The sequence below is a fragment of the Pseudophryne corroboree genome, chromosome 5, assembly GCF_028390025.1.
Source record: "Pseudophryne corroboree isolate aPseCor3 chromosome 5, aPseCor3.hap2, whole genome shotgun sequence".
NCBI classification, from domain to species: Eukaryota; Metazoa; Chordata; class Amphibia; order Anura; family Myobatrachidae; genus Pseudophryne; species Pseudophryne corroboree.
In genome coordinates this window covers 185,402,846-185,424,146 of record NC_086448.1, presented here as the reverse complement: position 1 = coordinate 185,424,146, position 21,301 = coordinate 185,402,846, and the positions used below count along the sequence as shown (strand labels likewise).

Here is a 21,301-nt window from a genome sequence, read left to right as displayed (position 1 = left end):
GTGCCAGATATACATTGCCCCCACAGTGCTATATATACATTGCCCCCACAGTGCCAGATATACAATGCCCCACACAGTGCCAGATATACATTGTCCCCACAGTGCCAGATATACATTGCCCCCACAGTGCCAGATATACATTGCCCCCACAGTGCCAGATATACAATGCCCCACTGTGCCAGATATACAATGCCCCCGCTGTGTCAGATATACATTGCCCCCGCTGTGTCAGATATACATTGCCCCCGCTGTGTCAGATATACATTGCCCCCGCTGTCAGATATACATTGCCCCCGCTGTCAGATATACATTGCCCCCACTGTGCCAGATATACAATGCCCCACTGTGCCAGATATACAATGCCCCCGCTGTGTCAGATATACAGTGCCCCACAGTGCCAGATATACAATGGCCCACTGTGCCAGATATACAATGCCCCCGCTGTGTCAGATATACATTGCCCCCACAGTGCCAGATATACATTGCCCCCGCTTTCAGATATACATTGCCCCCATAGTGCCAGATATACATTGCCCCCACAGTGCTAGATATACAATGACCCCACAGTGCCAGATTTACATTGCCCCCACAGTGCCAGATTTACATTGCCCCCACAGTGCTAGATATACATTGCCCCCACTGTGCCAGATATACAATGCCCCCGCTGTGTCAGATATACAATGCCCCACAGTGCCAGATATACATTGCCCCCGCTGTCAGATATACATTGCCCCCACAGTGTCAGATATACATTGCCCCCACAGTGCTAGATATACAATGCCCCCACAGTGCCAGATTTACAATGCCCCACTGTGCCAGATATACATTGCCCCCACAGTGCTATATATACATTGCCCCCACAGTGCCAGATATACAATGCCCCACACAGTGCCAGATATACATTGCCCCCACAGTGCCAGATATACATTGCCCCCACAGTGCCAGATATACATTGCCCCCACAGTGCCAGATATACATTGCCCCCACAGTGCCAGATATACATTGCCCCCACAGTGCCAGATATACATTGCCCCCACGGGTGGTCTTCTGTATGCCGGCGGTCGGGCTCCCGGCGCTCAGTATACCGGCGCCGGGAGCCCGACAGCCGGCATACCGACACTTATTTTCCCTCGTGGGGGTCCACGACCCCCATAGAGGGAGAATAAAATAGTGTGGCGCGTAGCGTGGCGAGCGCAGCGTGCCCGCAAGGGGCTCATTTGCGCTCGCCACGCTGTCGGTAAGCCGGCGGTCGGGCTCCCGGCGCCGGGATGCTGGTCGCCGGGAGCCCGACCGCCGGCCAGCCGTAGTGAACCCGCCCCCACAGTGCCAGATATACATTGCCCCCACAGTGCCAGATATACAATGCCCCACTGTGCCAGATATACAATGCCCCCGCTGTGTCAGATATACATTGCCCCCGCTGTGTCAGATATACATTGCCCCCGCTGTGTCAGATATACATTGCCCCCGCTGTGTCAGATATACATTGCCCCCGCTGTGTCAGATATACATTGCCCCCACAGTGCCAGATATACATTGCCCCCGCTGTCAGATATACATTGCCCCCATAGTTCCAGATATACATTGCCCCCACAGTGCTAGATATACAATGCCCCCCACAGTGCCAGATATACATTGCCCCCACAGTGCCAGATATACATTGCCCCCACAGTGCCAGATATACATTGCCCCCACAGTGCCAGATATACATTGCCCCCACAGTGCCAGATATACATTGCCCCCACAGTGCCAGATATACATTGCCCCCACAGTGCCAGATATACATTGCCCCCACAGTGCCAGATATACAATGCCCCCGCTGTGTCAGATATACAATGCCCCCGCTGTGTCAGATATACAATGCCCCCACAGTGCCAGATTTACATTGCCCCCACAGTGCTAGATATACATTGCCCCCACAGTGCCAGATATACAATGCCCCACTGTGCAAGATATACAATGCCCCCGCTTTGTCAGATATACAATGCCCCACAGTGTCAGATATACATTGCCCCCCAGTGTCAGATATACATTGCCCCCACAGTGTCAGATATACATTGCCCCCACAGTGTCAGATATACATTGCCCCCACAGTGCTAGATATACAATGCCCCCACAGTGCCAGATATACATTGCCCCCACAGTGCTATATATACATTGCCCCCACAGTGCCAGATATACAATGCCCCACACAGTGCCAGATATACATTGCCCCCACAGTGCCAGATATACATTGCCCCACACAGTGCCAGATATACATTGCCCCCACAGTGCCAGATATACATTGCCCCCACAGTGCCAGATATACATTGCCCCCGCTGTGTCAGATATACATTGCCCCCACAGTGTCAGATATACATTGCCCCCACAGTGCTAGATATACAATGCCCCCACAGTGCCAGATTTTTTTACAATGCCCACTGTGCCAGATATACATTGCCCCCACAGTACCAGATATACAATGCCCCACACAGTGCCAGATATACATTGCCCCCACAGTGCCAGATATACATTGCCCCCACAGTGCCAGATATACATTGCCCCCACAGTGCCAGATATACATTGCCCCCACAGTGCCAGATATACATTGCCCCCACAGTGCCAGATATACATTGCCCCCACAGTGCCAGATATACAATGCCCCCGCTGTGTCAGATATACATTGCCCCCGCTGTATCAGATATACATTGCCCCCCGCTGTCAGATATACATTGCCCCCACTGTGCCAGATATACATTGCCCCCACTGTGCCAGATATACAATGCCCCACTGTGCCAGATATACAATGCCCCCACTGTGCCAGATATACAATGCCCCCGCTGTGTCAGATATACAGTGCCCCACAGTGCCAGATATACATTGCCCCCGCTGCCAGATATACATTGCCCCTACAGTGCCAGATATACATTGCCCCTACAGTGCCAGATATACATTGCCCCCACAGTGCTAGATATACAATGTCCCCACAGTGCCAGACATACAATGCCCCCCACAGTGCCAGACATACATTGCCCCCACAGTGCCAGATATACATTGCCCCCACAGTGCCAGATATACATTGCCCCCACAGTGCCAGATATACATTGCCCCCACAGTGCCAGATATACATTGCCCCCACAGTGCCAGATATACATTGCCCCCACAGTGCCAGATATACATTGCCCCCACAGTGCCAGATATACATTGCCCCCACAGTGCCAGATATACAATGCCCCACTGTCCCAGATATACAATGCCCCCGCTGTTTCAGATATACATTGCCCCCACAGTGCCAGATATTCATTGCCCCCGCTGTCAGATATACATTGCCCCCATAGTTCCAGATATACATTGCCCCCACAGTGCTAGATATACAATGCCCCCACAGTGCCAGATTTACATTGCCCCCACAGTGCTAGATATACATTGCCCCCACAGTGCCAGATATACAATGCCCCACTGTGCCATATATACAATGCCCCCGCTGTGTCAGATATACAATGCCCCACAGTGCCAGATATACATTGCCCCCGCTGTCAGATATACATTGCCCCCACAGTGCTAGATATACAATGCCCCCACAGTGCCAGATTTACAATGCCCCACTGTGCCAGATATACATTGCCCCCACAGTGCTATATATACATTGCCCCCACAGTGCCAGATATACAATGCCCCACACAGTGCCAGATATACATTGCCCCCACAGTGCCAGATATACATTGCCCCCACAGTGCCAGATATACATTGCCCCCACAGTGCCAGATATACAATGCCCCCGCTGTGCCAGATATACAATGCCCCCGCTGTGTCAGATATACAATGCCCCACAGTGCCAGATATACATTGCCCCCGCTGTCAGATATACATTGCCCCCGCTGTCAGATATACATTGCCCCCACAGTGTCAGATATACATTGCCCCCACAGTGTCAGATATACATTGCCCCCACAGTGTCAGATATACATTGCCCCCACAGTGCTAGATATACAATGCCCCCACAGTGCCAGATTTACAATGCCCCACTGTGCCAGATATACATTGCCCCCACAGTGCTATATATACATTGCCCCCACAGTGCCAGATATACAATGCCCCACACAGTGCCAGAAATACATTGCCCCACAGTGCCAGATATACATTGCCCCCCCAGTGCCAGATATACATTGCCCCCACAGTGCCAGATATACATTGCCCCCACAGTGCCAGATATACAATGCCCCACTGTGCCAGATATACAATGCCCCCGCTGTGTCAGATATACATTGCCCCCGCTGTGTCAGATATACATTGCCCCCGCTGTCAGATATACATTGCCCCCACAGTGCCGGATATACATTGCCCCCACAGTGCCAGATTTACATTGCCCCCACAGTGCCAGATTTACATTGCCTCACTCAGGCTGCTCCACGTCCCCTCCAACTGATGTGCTCCCTGCTCCGCCTCCTCATAACGCGCGCAGCTCAAGCAGCCTCAGCAGCCAGCCCCCCTCTGCGCCCACTGCCGCTGGAGCATGATGACGTCACGATCACGCTCCCAGCACAATGGGAAGGGGAGGCGCACAACGGCAGTAGCGGTACCCGGCCGTCCACAGCAACTGGTGAGCGCTGCGCACCTCAACGCTGTGAGTGGCGGCCCGGCGGAGTGGGTACGGCGTACCCGCGGCTAAACTCTTACCCGCCCACTTGCAGCACTGCATATTCCTTACAGATTGACATTAACAGAAATATCTCCAACCTGTATTTTACGTTGAATTTTTGTTCTTCTACATCTCTAACTTTTTGTTTAATTTAAAAAGAAAGAAAACTGTAAGTTTTTGGTATGTACAGAAGTGTGCTATTTGTAGTATCATTGCCCAGTCCTTTTTAATCGGACCTACTTGTATATAATAATTGGTGTTTCTGAGGTGTTTGAAGACACTCTAACTTTATTTAAATAAGGTTAAGCGAACATTCATCAGGCTGAAGATATGTCACTGGTAGCTTAAAAAATGTAGTTTCCGCCACTCTGTGAAGGTAAAAGAACATTAAAACAATACAAAAAAAAAATATAATGCACGTCTTCCCATACATTTATAAGCAGTCACAGATACCAAAGGCATCTCCCCCGACATTTAAACCTGTTCTCTCTTTTATGGTTCTTTTTCAGAGGAGTCTACAATCCCTCTGCTGATCTTCCACTCTGCTCTCTCTCCCATTGCTCACCAGTTAGTGCAGATAAAAAAGAAAATCCGAACATATGTCAAAGACTGTGTCCTTAGACAAAGCGTGTTCAGAACAAAACACAGAGCGGGTTTGCGCACATAATGAGTGACATGTGCAGAGTGCAGTCAAAGCATCAAAATCTAAAGCTATTTTGTAAAAGGGCATCCGGTACAAAATGACGTCTGTTCATTCATGGGCTGTAGATATAAATATTATTTATATTTCCAGTATTCTCACAACTGCGGTTTTCTGTCTGTTCATGTTGGCACATTACTGTATTGATATGTTTATCCCTTAAGGGAAAACACATTTAGGAATATAATTTATTTGGTGACCTTGAACTGCAGACCCTGCAAAGACAATTAAGATAAGGCACATGTTTAATATATATGAAGTAATATATACTACTATATATATATATATATATATATATATATATATATATATAGTGGGCTTTATCTTGAAATGTTTCTAATATTGGTCAGCAGTACATAACTAAATTCAAAGTTGTATTTTTACAGTCTGATTGTGCTGCATGGTACAGAGAATATTTGTAGTCATTTATATTAGTTCCTGTCCACAGAGGAGCTTGTAAGAATATTCCCTACCACACATACTGTACACACAAGAAGGTCACCTATGTCAGATTCTAATTAACCTAAAAGCATCTGGCAGAAACACAAGCACAGGAGAACATACAAACTCCTAAATGGAACTGTGAGGCAATAATGCATACCAAGGTACCATTACATATGTATCCTCATACAACTAACCTAAATACGCCATGTAGCGTTAAACGCCTGGGGTGAGTGAACCACCAGGTGCCTTTTTAACATCTTTTTACCCAAAGATGCTTCGTAGTCGCAATGTGATGTGACTATGAGGACGCACCAGAAGACTGAGTATAATTTTTTTCACAGGTACACCGTGGATTCTACATGGACAAGTGGACAGAGGTCGGCGTGTGAACATAGGTAAGTATGTGTGTGTGTCGACATGTGTGTAATAAAGTTTTACTCTCACGGTGTGCGTGTCCTGTTTTTATTTGGGTATTTTTTTCCCAGTAGAACTACAGGTACCAGCGGGCCCGTTTTTCTCCCGCATGCTGGTACTTGTGGTTCTTCAAGTACCAGCTTGCGGGGGAGGCTTGCTGGGACTTGTAGTACTACTGAAAAAAAACAATATTCTTACAATTTTCTCAAGGCTATCAGCCCCCCATCCGCAGCCCTTGGATGGGGGGGACAGCCTCGGGCTTCACCCCTGGCCCTTGGGTGGCTGGGGGGGGACCCCTTGATTGAAGGGGTCCCCACTCCCCCAGGGTACCCCGGCCAGGGGTGACTAGTTGGATATTTAATGCCACGTCCGCAGGGCGCTGTATATAAGTGACCCCCGGCTGTGGCATTATCTGTCCAGCTAGTGGAGCCCGATGCTGGTGTAAAAAATACGGGGGACCCCTACTCTTTTTGTCCCCCGTATTTTTTGCACCAGGCTCAGAGCCCGGTGCTGGTTTTAAAAATACGGGGGATCCCCTGTCATTTTTCCCCCCGGATTTTTAGAACCAGGACCGGCTCGAAGAGCCCGAGGCTGGTTATGCTTTGGAGGGGGGAATTTTTTTCGGGTTTTTTACCGTTTTTTCCGGTTTTTAAAAAATCGGATCAAAATCCGTCAAATCGGCCGTTTTTCGACAGCGGGACTGTCGAATCCGTTTTTTATTGAATATGTTGAATTCCGGCACCCACTTGCCGGAATTCGACGGTCGAATTGTGTCGAATTAAAAAACGGGCGAAAAATTGCTGCGATTCGCCGGTAATTGCATATACCCCTAAAACTCTTTATGGAAGTGTTCGAGGTATGTGGTTCAAACGTGGATTTGTTCAATTTTCTCACCTGGGGTGGAAGTGAGACAGTCCCAGTGGTTGCATCCACCGATTTGTGCTTAAAAAAATGTTCCTTAAGTTTTAACGATCTAATAAATTTGTAGTTCTCAATCTTCTGTTGGAACGTGTCTAGTGACTTAGTGGGAATGAATGAAAGTCCTCTACTCAATACTTTGGCCTCAATGTCACAAATTGTCTCCCCTTTGGCGTTTTTGCAACGTTATTGGCTCCTCGCCTGCCTCCTCGCTTGCCCCCCTCGCCTCGTTGGGGCACTTCTCTTCCAGACTGATTCCCCAACCACGCATATACCTTGTGTTGGTCGTAGTTCTGTTGGACTCTCACTCTCTTTTGTTTCTTGAATTTAATAAGATTCGCCTTGTACTGTTCCACTTCATCTGAGAGTTTACTAAGCCAGTCAGGGACTGGTGCTACAGTCAGATTGTGCTCATTCTCAAACAGTGCTATCTTATTTCTAGTTATCGTTAATTGATGAGTGGATTCTTCTATAACTAATAATAGTAAGTCCATAGAGCACTTATTAAGGACTGCTATCCATTTTTTACAGAAGTTGACATCATAACGGCCAATGGTCGGCATATTGTGGATCCTAAATCCTCGTGGGATTTGGTTGGCTCTATGGTAGTCAGATAGAGTCATAGTAGCATGATAGAGGAAATCTGTCTCCCTTTTCCGCAACTTAAGGAGCTCTCTGTAAGTATCTTCACTGGACGTCCCTATATCGGCATCAAACACTGCTTCTTTATATAAAATATTTTCCACCTCTGCCTCTGAGAAACTTAATGTTTCATAAGTATCACATTGCAAAAAGAGGGTAGCACCCTCAGCTACTGTTTCACTGGTGCTGGACATGTTCGGCAATAGTATAAAGTGCAAAAAATAGTGCAAAGTCCAAATAGTGACAATCCAAAGTGCTTAGTGAAAGTGCAAGTGCTCACAAACCTCCTGCGAATGGTTAATGGGTATATAAAGGGTGCCTTGGTCCAAGCTATGTTGCACTGCAGCATCAGAGTCCCTAGCATACATACAGCACTGTGTGACCCGGCACTCCTCACGCTCCCCAGTGTTCAAAGCAACTGCTCCCGTGCTTTCTCCTCCTGGGTGAAATCCCATATACAGCAGCAACAATGAGGGCGGCACTGGGAGGCTTGTCAAATGAAGTGAAGAAAAGGTGCTTTTATTTTAGTTCAACGTTTTGGGGTCACGGCCCCTTCGTCAGGATACATAACAATACAACATTCAGTGTTTTTATACCTGTGCATGAAGAGGTTCACACCGTCGCCTCCAGTCACGCTGGCCGGGTCCCGGTCCTGACAACACTCCGCCCACAGGAAATGACGCGGCTCCGGTCTGTCTAGCCAGCGCTCTGGGGCTGGGAGATAGGTAACACAATTGTGTCTGGTACTGAGGACGGGGCGTGAGCTCCGAAACGTCTACCTTGCAAATACAAGTTTGTTTTGATGAAAGTCTCCAGTGCCGTTTTTTATGGATTTATATATATATATATATATATATATATATATATATATATATTGTAACAGGAGTCTTGCTAGAATGTGCTCTGCTACAAAAATTCCACCAGCGACCGACTCCAGGCTTTTGCAAAATCAACAAATACCTTTTATTCAGGTAGCTCAAAAACAAAGATATACATAAAACAAAGATCACCGTCTTTAGTATAAACAACCACGGAGGTTAGGCCCTGCCTCACTCCCTCTTACTAAATAAGTAACCCTTCAGGTCCCGGCATCCTGACACTAGTGGCCCAACCCTCCGGATCCCACTGTCTCTAGCAGGCCTATCACCTGGACACTAATTGCCTTCAGGAGCCCTGACTCATGGGAGAGACTCTGCTTTAAACCCAGCACCTAGGTGGTGGCTGATGAAGCAGCTTCTTGGGCTAAGAAGCCTATAAGACCTGGTCTGGGCCAAATGGATGGGAACCTGGTCCATCCACACTAACCGTCCACCCCCAGGACCCTGTGTGTAGCTTACAGGTGGCAAAGTACCTCTCCTGCAACAATATATATAGTGCTACACAGCATATACAGCTCCGTGTATTTTACTGTGTATTTCAGTCACCCATACCGATTTGATTCTCTGTTTGTGTCGTACCTTTCATAGCGCATAAACCAGGGGGTTATCCACAATATTATTTTGTCTGGCTATAATGTATTATTGTGCCCCACGGCTACATTCTCCATAATGTCTGCTACGCAGGGCGGGAATTCCGCGGACGCTCCTGCCTCAGGCAGTTCTGTTCCCATGGATTTACCGGGGGGAGGGAGGACTGCAACTGGGAATGTGGGTGCTGGGTCCCATACCTCTCCCAGTCAACCTGCAGCTCCTGTGGTCAATCAAGAGCCACCCTGGGCTGCTTTCTCCAGTATGCTTAATACACTTGGGACACGTCTTACGCTCCCTGTGGGACTCCCTGTGCCACTACAGCCACAAATTGTCCCTGTAGCGAATCCGCCATGGGCGGACTCCCTGTCTACTCAGATTCAAAATTTAAACAAATCCTTGAGTAAACAGAAGTCTACACCTCAGCCCTCTTGGGCTAAGGGGCCCTCCAAGCGTGTAGTTTCCTCCTCTCCACACATATTTTGGATATTTCTTTGGATGAGGATGGGGCTTATACTGATTCGACTGACTCTGATTCAGTGGCCTCTGACGGGGAGCCTGCAACTCTGATTGATGTCCCTGACTTAGTGGAAGCTATCAAAATGGTTCTCCAGATGGATGATGAAATAGAACCCACTACTGTGTCAAAAAAAACCTGATAAATTCAAGCGTCAGAAGGTGGGTAAAGTTTTTTCCCTCACTCTGACAGTTTAATTGACATACGTCAGGAGGCATGGGTTTCACCATGAAATAAATTCTCCTGCTCTAAGAAGATGTTGGCTTGCTATCCTATCCCTGCGGAGTTGAGTAACAAGTGGGAAACTCCACCACCGGTAGACTCTCATGTCGCCAAGATTGTGGTCTCCTCCACTCTGCCTGTCACCACTGTCACCTCCTTGAAGGAACTGACAGATAAGCGTGTGGAGGCTTACCTGAAGTGTATTTTTTCTCTAAATGGGGCAATACATAGGCCTACTATTGCGGCCTCCTGGGCTGCAAAAGGTTTGGAAGCATGGGTCCAGGTACTGGAGGATGAGCTACCTTCAGATATTTCTGATATTGCCAGACAGTGTCTGTCTCACATTACCACCGCCTCCCAGTATATTCAGGAGGTGTCCTCTGAGGCGGGCATCATGGCCTCCAAAGCGGCCACTACGTCTATTTTGGCTCGCTGTATTCTATGGTTGCGGTCCTGGAAGGTGGACCTGGATTCCAAGAAAACTCTGGAGGTGCTCCCTTTTAAGGGAGACATCCTTTTTGGAGAAGATCTAAACAACATCGTGACTGACTTAGCCTCTGCTAAGACTGCGTGCCTGCCTAATACTACTCCTTCTTCTCCGCAGGCCAAGAGTACTACTTTTTGTTCCTTTCGGACATCAGGTAAGTCAAAGGGTCAGGTGTACTTGAGACAGCCTCATACTACCAAGACCAGCAAGCCCAAATCTAATCAATCCTGGGCTGCCCGTCAACCTGCTTCCAAACAGGACAAGCCTGCAGCATGATGGGGTGGGCCTCCCCCTGGATGACTCCAGGGTGGGAGGCCGACTCCTGCAGTTCACCCAGGTCTGGTTAAAGACCACTTCAGACTTGTGGATGCAGGAAGTTGTCTCTCATGGGTACGCGGTCTCGTTCAGGAGACGTCCCCCTCGCCAGTTCTGCACAATGGTCATCCTCTCGGATCCATTGAAGGCGCAAGTTCTACACCTGGTTGTGCCATCCCTCCTGAAGACAGGAGTGGTGGTGCCGGTACCTACCTCTCAGAAAGGCAGAGGTTACTACTCGCCCCTTGTTTCTAGTACTGAAACCCAATGGGTCTTTCCGGCCTATTCTCAACCTAAAATCACTGAACAAGTTTATGAGAGTTTCTAAGTTCCGTATGGAAACACTGCGCTCAATTGTACTGGCCATGGAACCTGGGGACTACATGGTATCCCTGGATATACAGGATGCTTACCTGCATATTCCTATTGCCATTTCACATCAGCAATATCTACAGTTTACTATTGGCAACCTCCATTATCAATTCAGGGCTCTGCCGTTTGGACTGACCACGGCACCTCGGATATTTACCAAGGTCATGGCCGTGATGACAGCTCATCTCTGTCAACAGGGAATCAGGCTCCTGCCATATCTGGATGACCTGCTGATCCCGGCAAGCTCCCAAGATGTCCTCCTGAGTCATCTCCAGCTGTCGGTGCAATTTCTACAAGCCCCGGGTGGCTGATCAATTGGAAAATTCCTCCCTGGTCCCTGCTCGGTGCATGGTGCACCTAGGGGCTCTACTGGATACGCACATCCAGAGGCTGTTTCTTTCTCCAGAGATGGTCCTGAAAATTCAGGACACGATCGGATACTTCCTCTCTCGCCCAAGAGTGTCCATACACTCGGCAATGCAAGTACTAGGCCTGATGGTGTCGGCCTTCGACATGGTGGAGTATGCTCAATTCCATTCTTGCCCTCTCCAGCAGTTAATCCTATCAAAGTGGAACGGTCTGCCTCATCGGATCAGGTCTCAAATGATATCCCTGACTCCGGAGGTCCGCTTGTCTTTAGCCTGGTGGCTCCAGGATCAACAGTTGTGCAGGGGCCATCCCTTCTGTATTACCCACTGGGTCCTCTTAACTACGGATGCCAGTCTAAGGGGTTGGGGTGCGGTGTTCGAGCAACACTCTCTCCAGGGTCGCTGGACCGAGGAGGAGTCTCTCCTCCCCATCAACATTCTGGAACTGCGGGCAGTGTTCAATGCATTGACACTGGCCCTACCTCTGATAAGGAATAGGCCTGTTCAAGTACAATCAGACAACGTAACCATGGTGGCTTACGTAAATCATCAAGGCGGCACTCGAAGCCGCGCAGCAATGATGAAAGTGTCAAGAATTCTTCATTGGGCGAAACGCCATCTGCCAGCAATATCGGCAGTGTTCATTCCGGGTGTCCTCAACTGGGAAGCAGATTTCCTCAGTCATCAGGACGTACACACAGGAGAATGGGACCTTCATCCGGAGGTCTTTAAACTCCTAGTGGACAAGTGGGGCCTACCAGATGTAGACCTGATGGCGTCTCGACAAAATCACAGGGTTCCGGTCTTTGGATCAAGGACAAGGGATCCACAAGCAGCGTTCGTGGACGCACTGACAATTCCATGGGACTTTCAGCTGCCGTTCGTGTTCCCTCCGGTGTCACTCCTGCCCATGGTTCTAAGGAAGTTCAAGAAAGAAAAAGGAGTCCTACTTCTGGTCGCTACGGCGTGGCCCAGACGGCATTGGTTCTCAGACCTACAGGGTCTGTCGATGGAGCGTCCTCTTCTACTTCCTCAACGCCCAGACCTCCTCATTCAGGGCCCATGTGTCTACCCAGACCTGGCGAGACTGGCTTTGACGGCGTGGCTCTTGAAACATCACTCCTGAGGGCCAAAGGATTCTCTGAGGCGGTCATCCAAACTATGCTGACGGCCTGAAAACCTGCTTTGGCTCAGATTTACTACAGGGTCTGGAACTCTTACTTCACCTGGTGTGTTGCTAAGAACTACGATGTCTACAAGTTCAGAACGTCATGATTTCTGGCTTTTCTGCAACAAGGCCTGGACTTAGGCCTTCATCTGGCCTCCCTCAATGTTCATATATCTGCCTTGTCGGTGTGGTTTCAAAGAAAGATTGCGTCTATTCCTGATGTTCATACCTTCACTCAGGGTGTTTTGCGGATACAACCTCCCTATGTCCCTCCTGTGGCTTCATGGGATCTGTCTGTTGTCCTTAACGCCCTGCAAGAGTCTCCTATTGAAGCTTTTGATTCTGTGGACCTGAAATGGCTTACGCTTAAGGTCCTGTTCATGCTGGCTACTGCCTCTGCTAGGAGGGTGTCGAATTTAGTCGCCTTGTCATGTCATCTGCCCTTCCTGATATTTCACCGTGACCGTGTTGTTCTCCGAACTCACCCTGGTTATCTGCCTAAGGTGGTGTCCTCTTTCCACCTTAATCAAGACATTGTGGTTTCGTCCTTTATATCTTCTGGTCTGTCCTCCAAAGAGTGGTCTTTGGATGTGGTACAGGCTTTCCGTATATATGTGGAGAGAGGACTGCCTTCATCAGGAGGTCTGATTCCCTCTTCGTACTGTTTGGTTTTCACAAACGTGGCTGGTCTGCGAACAAGCAAACCTTGTCCACATAGATTAGAATGGTAATTACACAAGCTTATGCGCAGGCTGGTCTCCCAGCTCCTGCTGCTATCAAGGCCCATTCTACTCAGTGTGTTGGACCTTCTTGGGCGGCCTGCCGTGGTGCGTCCACTGAACAATTGTTCAAGGCGGCTGCGTGGTCCTCTGTGAACGCGTTCATCAGGTTCTATGCCTTTGATACTTCCACCTCCCAGGATGCTTCCTTTGGACGCCAGGTTCTTGTACCCGCTACAGTGCGTCCCCTCCCATGAGGAACTGCCTTAGGACAGCCCCGATGTTATTCCTTGTGGAATCCCAGTGTACCCTGCTGCAGAAAAGGAGATTTATGGTAAAACTTGCCATGGTTAAATCTCTTTCTGCGAGGTACACTGGATTCTACAGGGCGCCCACCCTGACGCACTTAACTTCTTTGGGTTTGTATGGCATTAGCTGCTGATCCATTCTCCTGTCGTGAGAACGTGGTTCTATGTGACTAACATCTACCGTCTCTTATACCTGCTACTGCATTGGACTGGTTAACAAAACTGAGCTCCTTTGCATGGAGGCGGGGTTGTAGAGGAGGCGGTGCGGTGCATCCTGGGAACAGTCAAAGCTTTTAGCCTGTTGGTGCCTCGGATCAAGATCCAACTCTACACTCCGATGTTATTCCCTGTGGAATCCAGTGTACCTCGCAGAAAGAGATTTAACCATGGTAAGTTTTACCATAAATCTCCTTTTTGCCAATATACTCTGCATGTAGCACATGTAAACCAAGTTATTTAAATGTGCCGTTTTACCAATAGTACTGTATGTTAAATATTTGTGTAAATGCTTCAATTGTTGTACTTTTACTGTGTATATTATATATGCACATAGGGGGTAATTCCAAGTTGATCGCAGCAGGAAATTTTTTAGCAGTTGGGCAAAACCATGTGCACTGCAGGGGGGGGGCAGATATAACATGTGCAGAGAGAGTTAGATTTGGTTGGGTTATATTGTTTCTGTGCAGGGTAAATACTGGCTGCTTTTTTTTTTTACACTGCAATTTAGATTGCAGATTGAACTCACCACACCCAAATCTATCTCTCTCTGCACATGTTATATCTGCCCCCCCTGCAGTGCACATGGTTTTGCCCAACTGCTAAAAATTTTCCTGCTGCGATCAACTTGGAATTACCCCCATAGTTCTTTTTGCAAGGTTTCTGTTGACCCTTTGCGCTATGCTTTCAGCACATGAAAGAGGTCATATTTTTAGTAAGTTTGATGAGCAGGATTTTTAAAATACAGGTTCTGTTTTTTTTAACTAGGTAAACTATGGACCAGAAGTATGAAAGTTGCCTACAATATACTGCATAAGCTGGGAACAAAGCAAGAGCCAATGGTCAGGCCTGGAGATAGGGTAAGACAGCCTGCTCTGTTCTCTTGGCAAATGAAAGTTCAGCATTGTATAAAAGCCACTGATGTCTATAGTGGATGCTTCCATTTTGTAAGCAGCCAATGAATTTACTTGGGGTCAATTGGGTTGACTTGTATTAGCTCGACAGTCAATAGGCTGGCCCCATATGGTCGACATGCAACTGGTCGACAGGGTTAAAAGGTTCATAGGGTCACAGTGTAAAAGGTAGACACTTGACAGGTACAAAAGGTCAACATGGAAGTGGTTACACAAAAAAGGTCGACACAAGTTTTTTGGGTGTCATTTTCAGCGTTAAAATAAACATGGAACCCCAATTAGGGTACCATGTCCCTTCGCGTGGCTCACTTACTCGCCACAAACAGACAGGGTGCCTTTCACCGCTACCGCTGCGCTCAGCACAGGCTACTGTTCCCAATCATAGTTCATGTGGATGGTAAAGGATGAAAAAGTTTAAAAAAAATAAAATAAAAAAAGCTTGAGTCAACAATTGTCACGTTGATCATTTCAACCTGTTGACCTTTTGCACCTGTCTACCTTAAGCACTTTTGACCTTTTGACTATGTCAGCCTTTTGTATCTGTCAACCAAATGCATGTTGACCATATGGGGTCGACCTATTGACTATCGACCGAATTCTGGTCGACGTATAATCCAAATACCGAATTAAGTGTCCTGTGATTAGAAATTAGAACAATGTAGGTAAAATCACTAAGTTTTGCGGCGGGATGTAATGAAGTCAGAGATCGCCGGAGGAGCGGAATGCTGGCCCATCTCGGACGTTTCTTTTTTAAATGGGTAATCACTTAGAAGACATGGTTTTGCCCTGTAAGCGATTGCCCCTTTAAAAAAAAATGTCCGAGAACGGCCGGCATCCCACACCTCCGGCGATCTTGGACTCAATTACATCCCGCCGGTCATGTTAAATGAAAATAACCTCTATTGTAGGGCATTTTTCAACTCTCCACAATTTGGTGTCTCAGAAGTTCCCCTATCTTTTGTCTAATTAAGTTAGAACAAAATAAAAGAAAAACATGCAGTAATAATGGTAACTGTGATACTACTTGTCTACTTTTATTATTATTATTATTATTATTATTATTATTATTATTATACTAGTAGTTGTTATGGTAATATACACCAGTACACAGGCTATACGTAAACAATGAAAATGATAAAGTAAGATAGGAGGTTACACTAACTGGAGTAACTAATAGTAACTGTCTTGCAGTTGTTGCAGCAGCAGTGTTGTCCTAAGAAAAGCTCCTCTCCCTAAACAGTCCTGTCTAGGATCTTAATGGTCACTACATCTGTTATAATTGCAGTATAGTGTCTTTTAATTTTGGGAAGCAATATATCCAGACTTGATATGTACTTACCACCCTTTACTGGATAATGAATTTATATTTCTAGCAATTTTTTTTTTTTTGGCAGCTATCTTATGCATGTAGACAGATAATAAAAAAGTACACATAAGCAGACCGATGGATTTCCCTATAGATTGTAAGCTTGCGAGCAGGGTCCTCCTACCTCTGTCTGTTTTTACCCAGTTTTGTTCTATTACTGTTGTTCTAATTGTAAAGCGCAACGGAATATGCTGCGCTATATAAGAAACTGTTAGTAAAATAAATACTAATTGACACTCTGAATTTTTATTTGATTATATTCATAATACCACAGACTCTGTGCTGTACAGATGTGTCCTCATATCGTATCTAGCCTTAATACGCTGTGAAGCTCGAGATGCCTGGCGTGAGAGATCTGCCAGGTACCGCGCAGCTCTGCAAACGTCGGGGGTCTTTTTTGCCAAAAATGTATCTTAGACACAGTGTGACTAGGACGCACCAGGAGAATGTGCTGCTTTATTTGATATGACACTTGTATAGTGTGTGTATTGTGTAGTGTGTGTGTATCTGCGTCTGTAAATGGAGCAGAACAGAACTTGTACTGAAAAAAGCTGCGACGGCTACAATGTATCACTTTGGGGGTTATTCAGAGTTGTTAGCAAACAAAAAAAGTTAGAAATTGGGCAAAGCCATGTTGTACTGCAGGTTGGGCAGATGTAACATGTGCAGAGAGAGTTAGATTTGGGTGGGTTATATTGTTTCTGTGCAGGGTAAATACTGGCTGTTTTATTTTTACACTGCAATTTAGATTTCAGTTTGAACACACCCCACCCAAATCTAACTCTCTCTGCACATTACATCTACCCCACCTGCAGCACAACATGGTTTTGCCCAATTGCACATTTTTTGGGTTTGCTAACAGCTTTGAACAGCCCCCTTCGTGTCTCAGTCACACACCGATATACAAGCATCATATACAGTGTATCAAATGAATCAGCAAAGTCTCTTTGTGCGTCCTAGTCACATTACGTGCCAAGAGGGGTTGTTTGACTGCAGCAAAGATGTATGAGGACACATCTGTATATGGCGGCAACCTTGCTTATATTATAGTAGAAGATCTATCTGAGTGTTTTACAAACTTTCATTGATGATCCCCCCCAAAAAATGAAAAAATAAAAATAACAGCAAATGTATAAATAAAAAGATGACATAGAGATGCCTCCACTCCTCTTCTTCCACACTTGCAACTAAATGTCACTGCACTGTAAAGGCATAATTATCTTCTAACACAGTCATTTCACAGCTCTGTTCGCTGAAAGGGCAGGATTTTAGCAAGGACTTACAGTGCAGATGGGATTCATACAATCCGTTTGCATTTAAATACGGTCTCACTGGTGTATAAATTCAGAATCACTATGTAACAATTCATTTTTTCCACCCTCTGTGGGAGTAAAACCAACTAAACCTTTAATTTCCTTTAGAATAAAAGCAATTCTAAAGGCAGCTTTTTAATTACTGCTGTATAACTTGCTCATATTTTGGGTCCAGAAGTATAAATCTAGTGGAATTTAAGAAATATATTATAAGGGATTGGGTACGAAATACCGAAATTTGGCATCCTGACAGTCAGGATTGTAACAGCGGTATCCTGTCAGATCCCAGTAAGTATTTTAAACCTACCCCTACCCTTTACCAATCCCTCCCATAGTCTAACCCTAACCATCCCCTCCTACAGCCTAACCCTAACCGTCCTCTCCTGCAGCCTAACCCTAACTGTTCCCTCCACCAGCCTATCCCTTCCCCCGTTGTCTAACTAACCCTAGCCATTCCCTCCAACAGCCTAACCCTAACCGTGCCTCTCCTGCAGCCTAACCCTAACTGTTCCCTACCACAGCCTAATCCTACCCCCCTCACCGCAGCCTAGCTCAAACCTCACCCCCCCCCCTGCAGTCTAACCCTAACCATTCACTCCCACAGCTAAACCTAACCGCACCCTTCCTGCAGCCTAACCATAACCGTGCCCCTCCTGCAGCCTAACCCAAACCCTCTGTCTTGTACCTAATGATGTCCATTGTATAAAAAAGACATCAGTGAACTCGAAAGTGTTCAAAGGCGAGCTACTAAATTGATTAAAGGCCTAGAAGGACTGGACTGAAAGACTTACTAGGCTGAATATGTATACATTAGAAAAGAGGCGCCTAAGAGGAGATATTATTAATATCTTCAAATATGTAAAGGGACATCACAAAGAGTTATCAGAGGAATTATTTATTAAAAGAACACAGTTTAGGACACGTGGGCACTCGCTGCGACTGGAGGAGAGAAAGTTCCGAACGCAACAGAGGAAAGGGTTCTTCACTGTTAGGGCAATCAGGATGTGGAATTCCCTGCCAGGGAAGGTGGTAATGGTGGACTCTGTAATTGGATTTAAAAAAGGAATGGATACATTTCTGAATGAAAAAGCATCCAAGGTTATAATACTTAAAATATCAACGTGTATAATCCGGGGGTAACATGAGTTATAGTAGCTAACTAGTCATAAAACATTTATTTAGCAAGTATGTAGAATCATCACAACTTAAAACAAGTTGAACACGATGGGCAATTTGCCTCTATTCAACCTCAAATACTATGGGGCAGATGTATTAAACTGGAGACGGGATAAGGAAGTGATAAACCAGTGATATGTGCAAGGTGATAAAGGCACCAGTCAATCAGCTCCAATATGTAAATTAACAGTTAGGATCTGATTGGCTGGTGCCTTTATCACCTTGCACACATCACTGGTTTATCACTTCCTTATGCCTTCTCCAGGTTAATACATCTGCCCCTATGTTACTATGTTACTATATCCCCAGTACTTACGGTTGGGATCTGTCTGGATTCTGACCCTCAGTATTCTGACTGTGATCCCGACTGCATCCCTTTCTAAGCACACACAGGAGACTATAAGTAATTACATTATATTCTCATTATATTTTTCATATACGTTTGAATGGCAAATATTGAAAGTCGATAATCATTGGGGGGAAAAAAACCCATAGGCTTCAATAACATTTTATTTATTAGAATATTTATTTATTACCAGTTGTTTATATAGTGCACACATATTCCTCAGCTTTTTTTTTTCCCAGAGAATATTTTGCCACTCAAACTAGTCCCTGCTCCAGTGGAGCTTACAGTCTATATTTCCTACCACATGTACACGCACACACATTCACACTAAGGTTAATTTTGCTGGTAGTCAGTTAACCTAACAGGACATTTTTGGATTGTGGATGGAATCCAGAGTACCCGAAGAAAACCCACGCAAGCACGGCAGAATATACAAACTCCACACATTTAGGGCCACGAGGGAAATCAAACTCATGGCCTCAGTACTACGGGTGGTCTTCAGTATGTCGCCGGCCGGGATCCCATGCTGACACATATTCTTCCTCTTGGGGATCCACGACCAACCTGGAGGGAGAGTAAATAGCGTAGCGCGCTACCGTGCCTGCAGCGTGGCAGGCGCAGCGAGCCCACAAGGGGCTCATTAGCACTCGCCCAGCTGTCAGTATGCCGGCGGTCGCGATCCCGGCGCTGGTATGCTGGCCCCTGGGATCCCGGCCACCGGCCACTCATACTACATCCAGTACTACTGCCTGAATATGTTGATATCTAAACAGGTGATGCATTTTTCCCCCCCAAAAAGCAGAATGTGTATTAACGCTATCACTTCAAATTTGCATAGCTAACCAAATCCGAGCAGTTGTACCTCTAATAGTAGCGAAATTTAAATCCAATATATCAAATAAAAATTACAAATTAATTAAAACTTCTCCAGAGGTTAATCAGTATTTTCATATGTCACATATACTGACAAGTTATATTACATCTGAGATATATATAATGGTTGAAATGGTTTTTAGATACTTATTTATATATTATTTAACAGAATCTGATTGTATTAGGTTATAATTTATATCCATTTGGATTGCAATCTTCTTTATTCTTAACCACAGCTGATGAAGTGACACCTATGTAGATGTGTTAATGCCTTTGTTCACTTGTTTGTTCCATGTAGGTGGCCCTCGTCTTTCCAAATAATGACCCTGCTGCGTTTATGGTGGCGTTTTATGGCTGTCTGTTAGCTGAAGTTGTTCCAGTTCCCATTGAAGTGCCACTTACAAGGAAGGTGAGGTGCTGTTACCCTGTGTCTGCCTGTAGGGCTTACAAAGTGTGGCCTTAATACAGCAGTCCCCGTATCGGTCTTATTCCCAGTATCGGTCTTATTCCCATTCCTTTATGTGCAGGTCTTATGAGTAGGCATGGGTGTGGTTTAATAGATCGAGAAGGTTTAGGACGACATGTGTTAGGTTGAAATACAAAGGTCGACAGGTGTTAAGGTCGACGGGTCATAAGATCGACATGACAATGGTCAACGCTGGTTGTTTTTCTGTTTTTTTTTGCCAAATCTCAATTATTTCATTATGATCACCACCCGTACAAACATGTACTTTCGTGGGCAAGGTGGCTCTTTCTGCTCCGCTCGCCACAGTACTATTCCCAATAGATGTCCACTTCGATAGTGAATCAAGCCAACGTGAATTTTTTTTATATATATATATATCAAAATAGAAGAAGAAGGACTGCGGCACTCTGGGTCGTTTTGAAAAAAATAGCTGTATTAAATGCAATACATCATGGCATCGACGTTTCGGGGATTTTAACCCCTTCCTCAAGATGCGGTAGAGACAAGAATGAAAGAAAGAAACCCACTCACCTTTAAAGAAGAAAAGCCCGCCAAGACCCCCGTGCATTCTGTCCCGAGCTCCAATGTCCGGCGTGAGGGGAGCGCCTGGAGATGACCTGCCGTGACGACACTGCTGTGCGCGGACGTCCGTAACCTGGCAACACTGACGCTGTACCCGCCGGCCGGAGACTGGGGAACGGGAGAAGAAGAGGGACATGAAACATAGCGCCATGTACTAGAACATGGTGACTGGCTAAAACGTGCAGTGATGGTGTAAATAAAGTGTGACAATGAAGCACCAGTGGTCCCTTTAACCCCTGAAAGCCTTACATGCAGGAGATAGAACTTGTATACAGATAGCGGGATCAGAGGGGAAAGGAGTGTAGTCGAGTACTAGTATAAATGAAACTGTGACCTAGCACCATAGGCAGTGTGTCCTATAAGGATGGCTC

At 46.3% G+C, this 21,301-nt stretch overlaps 1 protein-coding gene across 6 annotated transcripts in view; it reads left to right on the top strand.

Annotated features, from left to right (window-relative positions):
* DIP2C (disco interacting protein 2 homolog C) overlaps nt 1–21,301 on the top strand; it is an 820,289-nt gene that overhangs the window by 493,063 nt on the left and 305,925 nt on the right. For all 6 annotated transcript variants that reach the window (XM_063921929.1, XM_063921931.1, XM_063921928.1 and 3 more), the window contains 2 exons: nt 14,663–14,754; nt 20,181–20,291. In XM_063921929.1, coding sequence (XP_063777999.1) covers nt 14,663–14,754; nt 20,181–20,291 — 203 coding nt within the window. The remainder of the gene's footprint in view (nt 1–14,662; nt 14,755–20,180; nt 20,292–21,301) is intronic.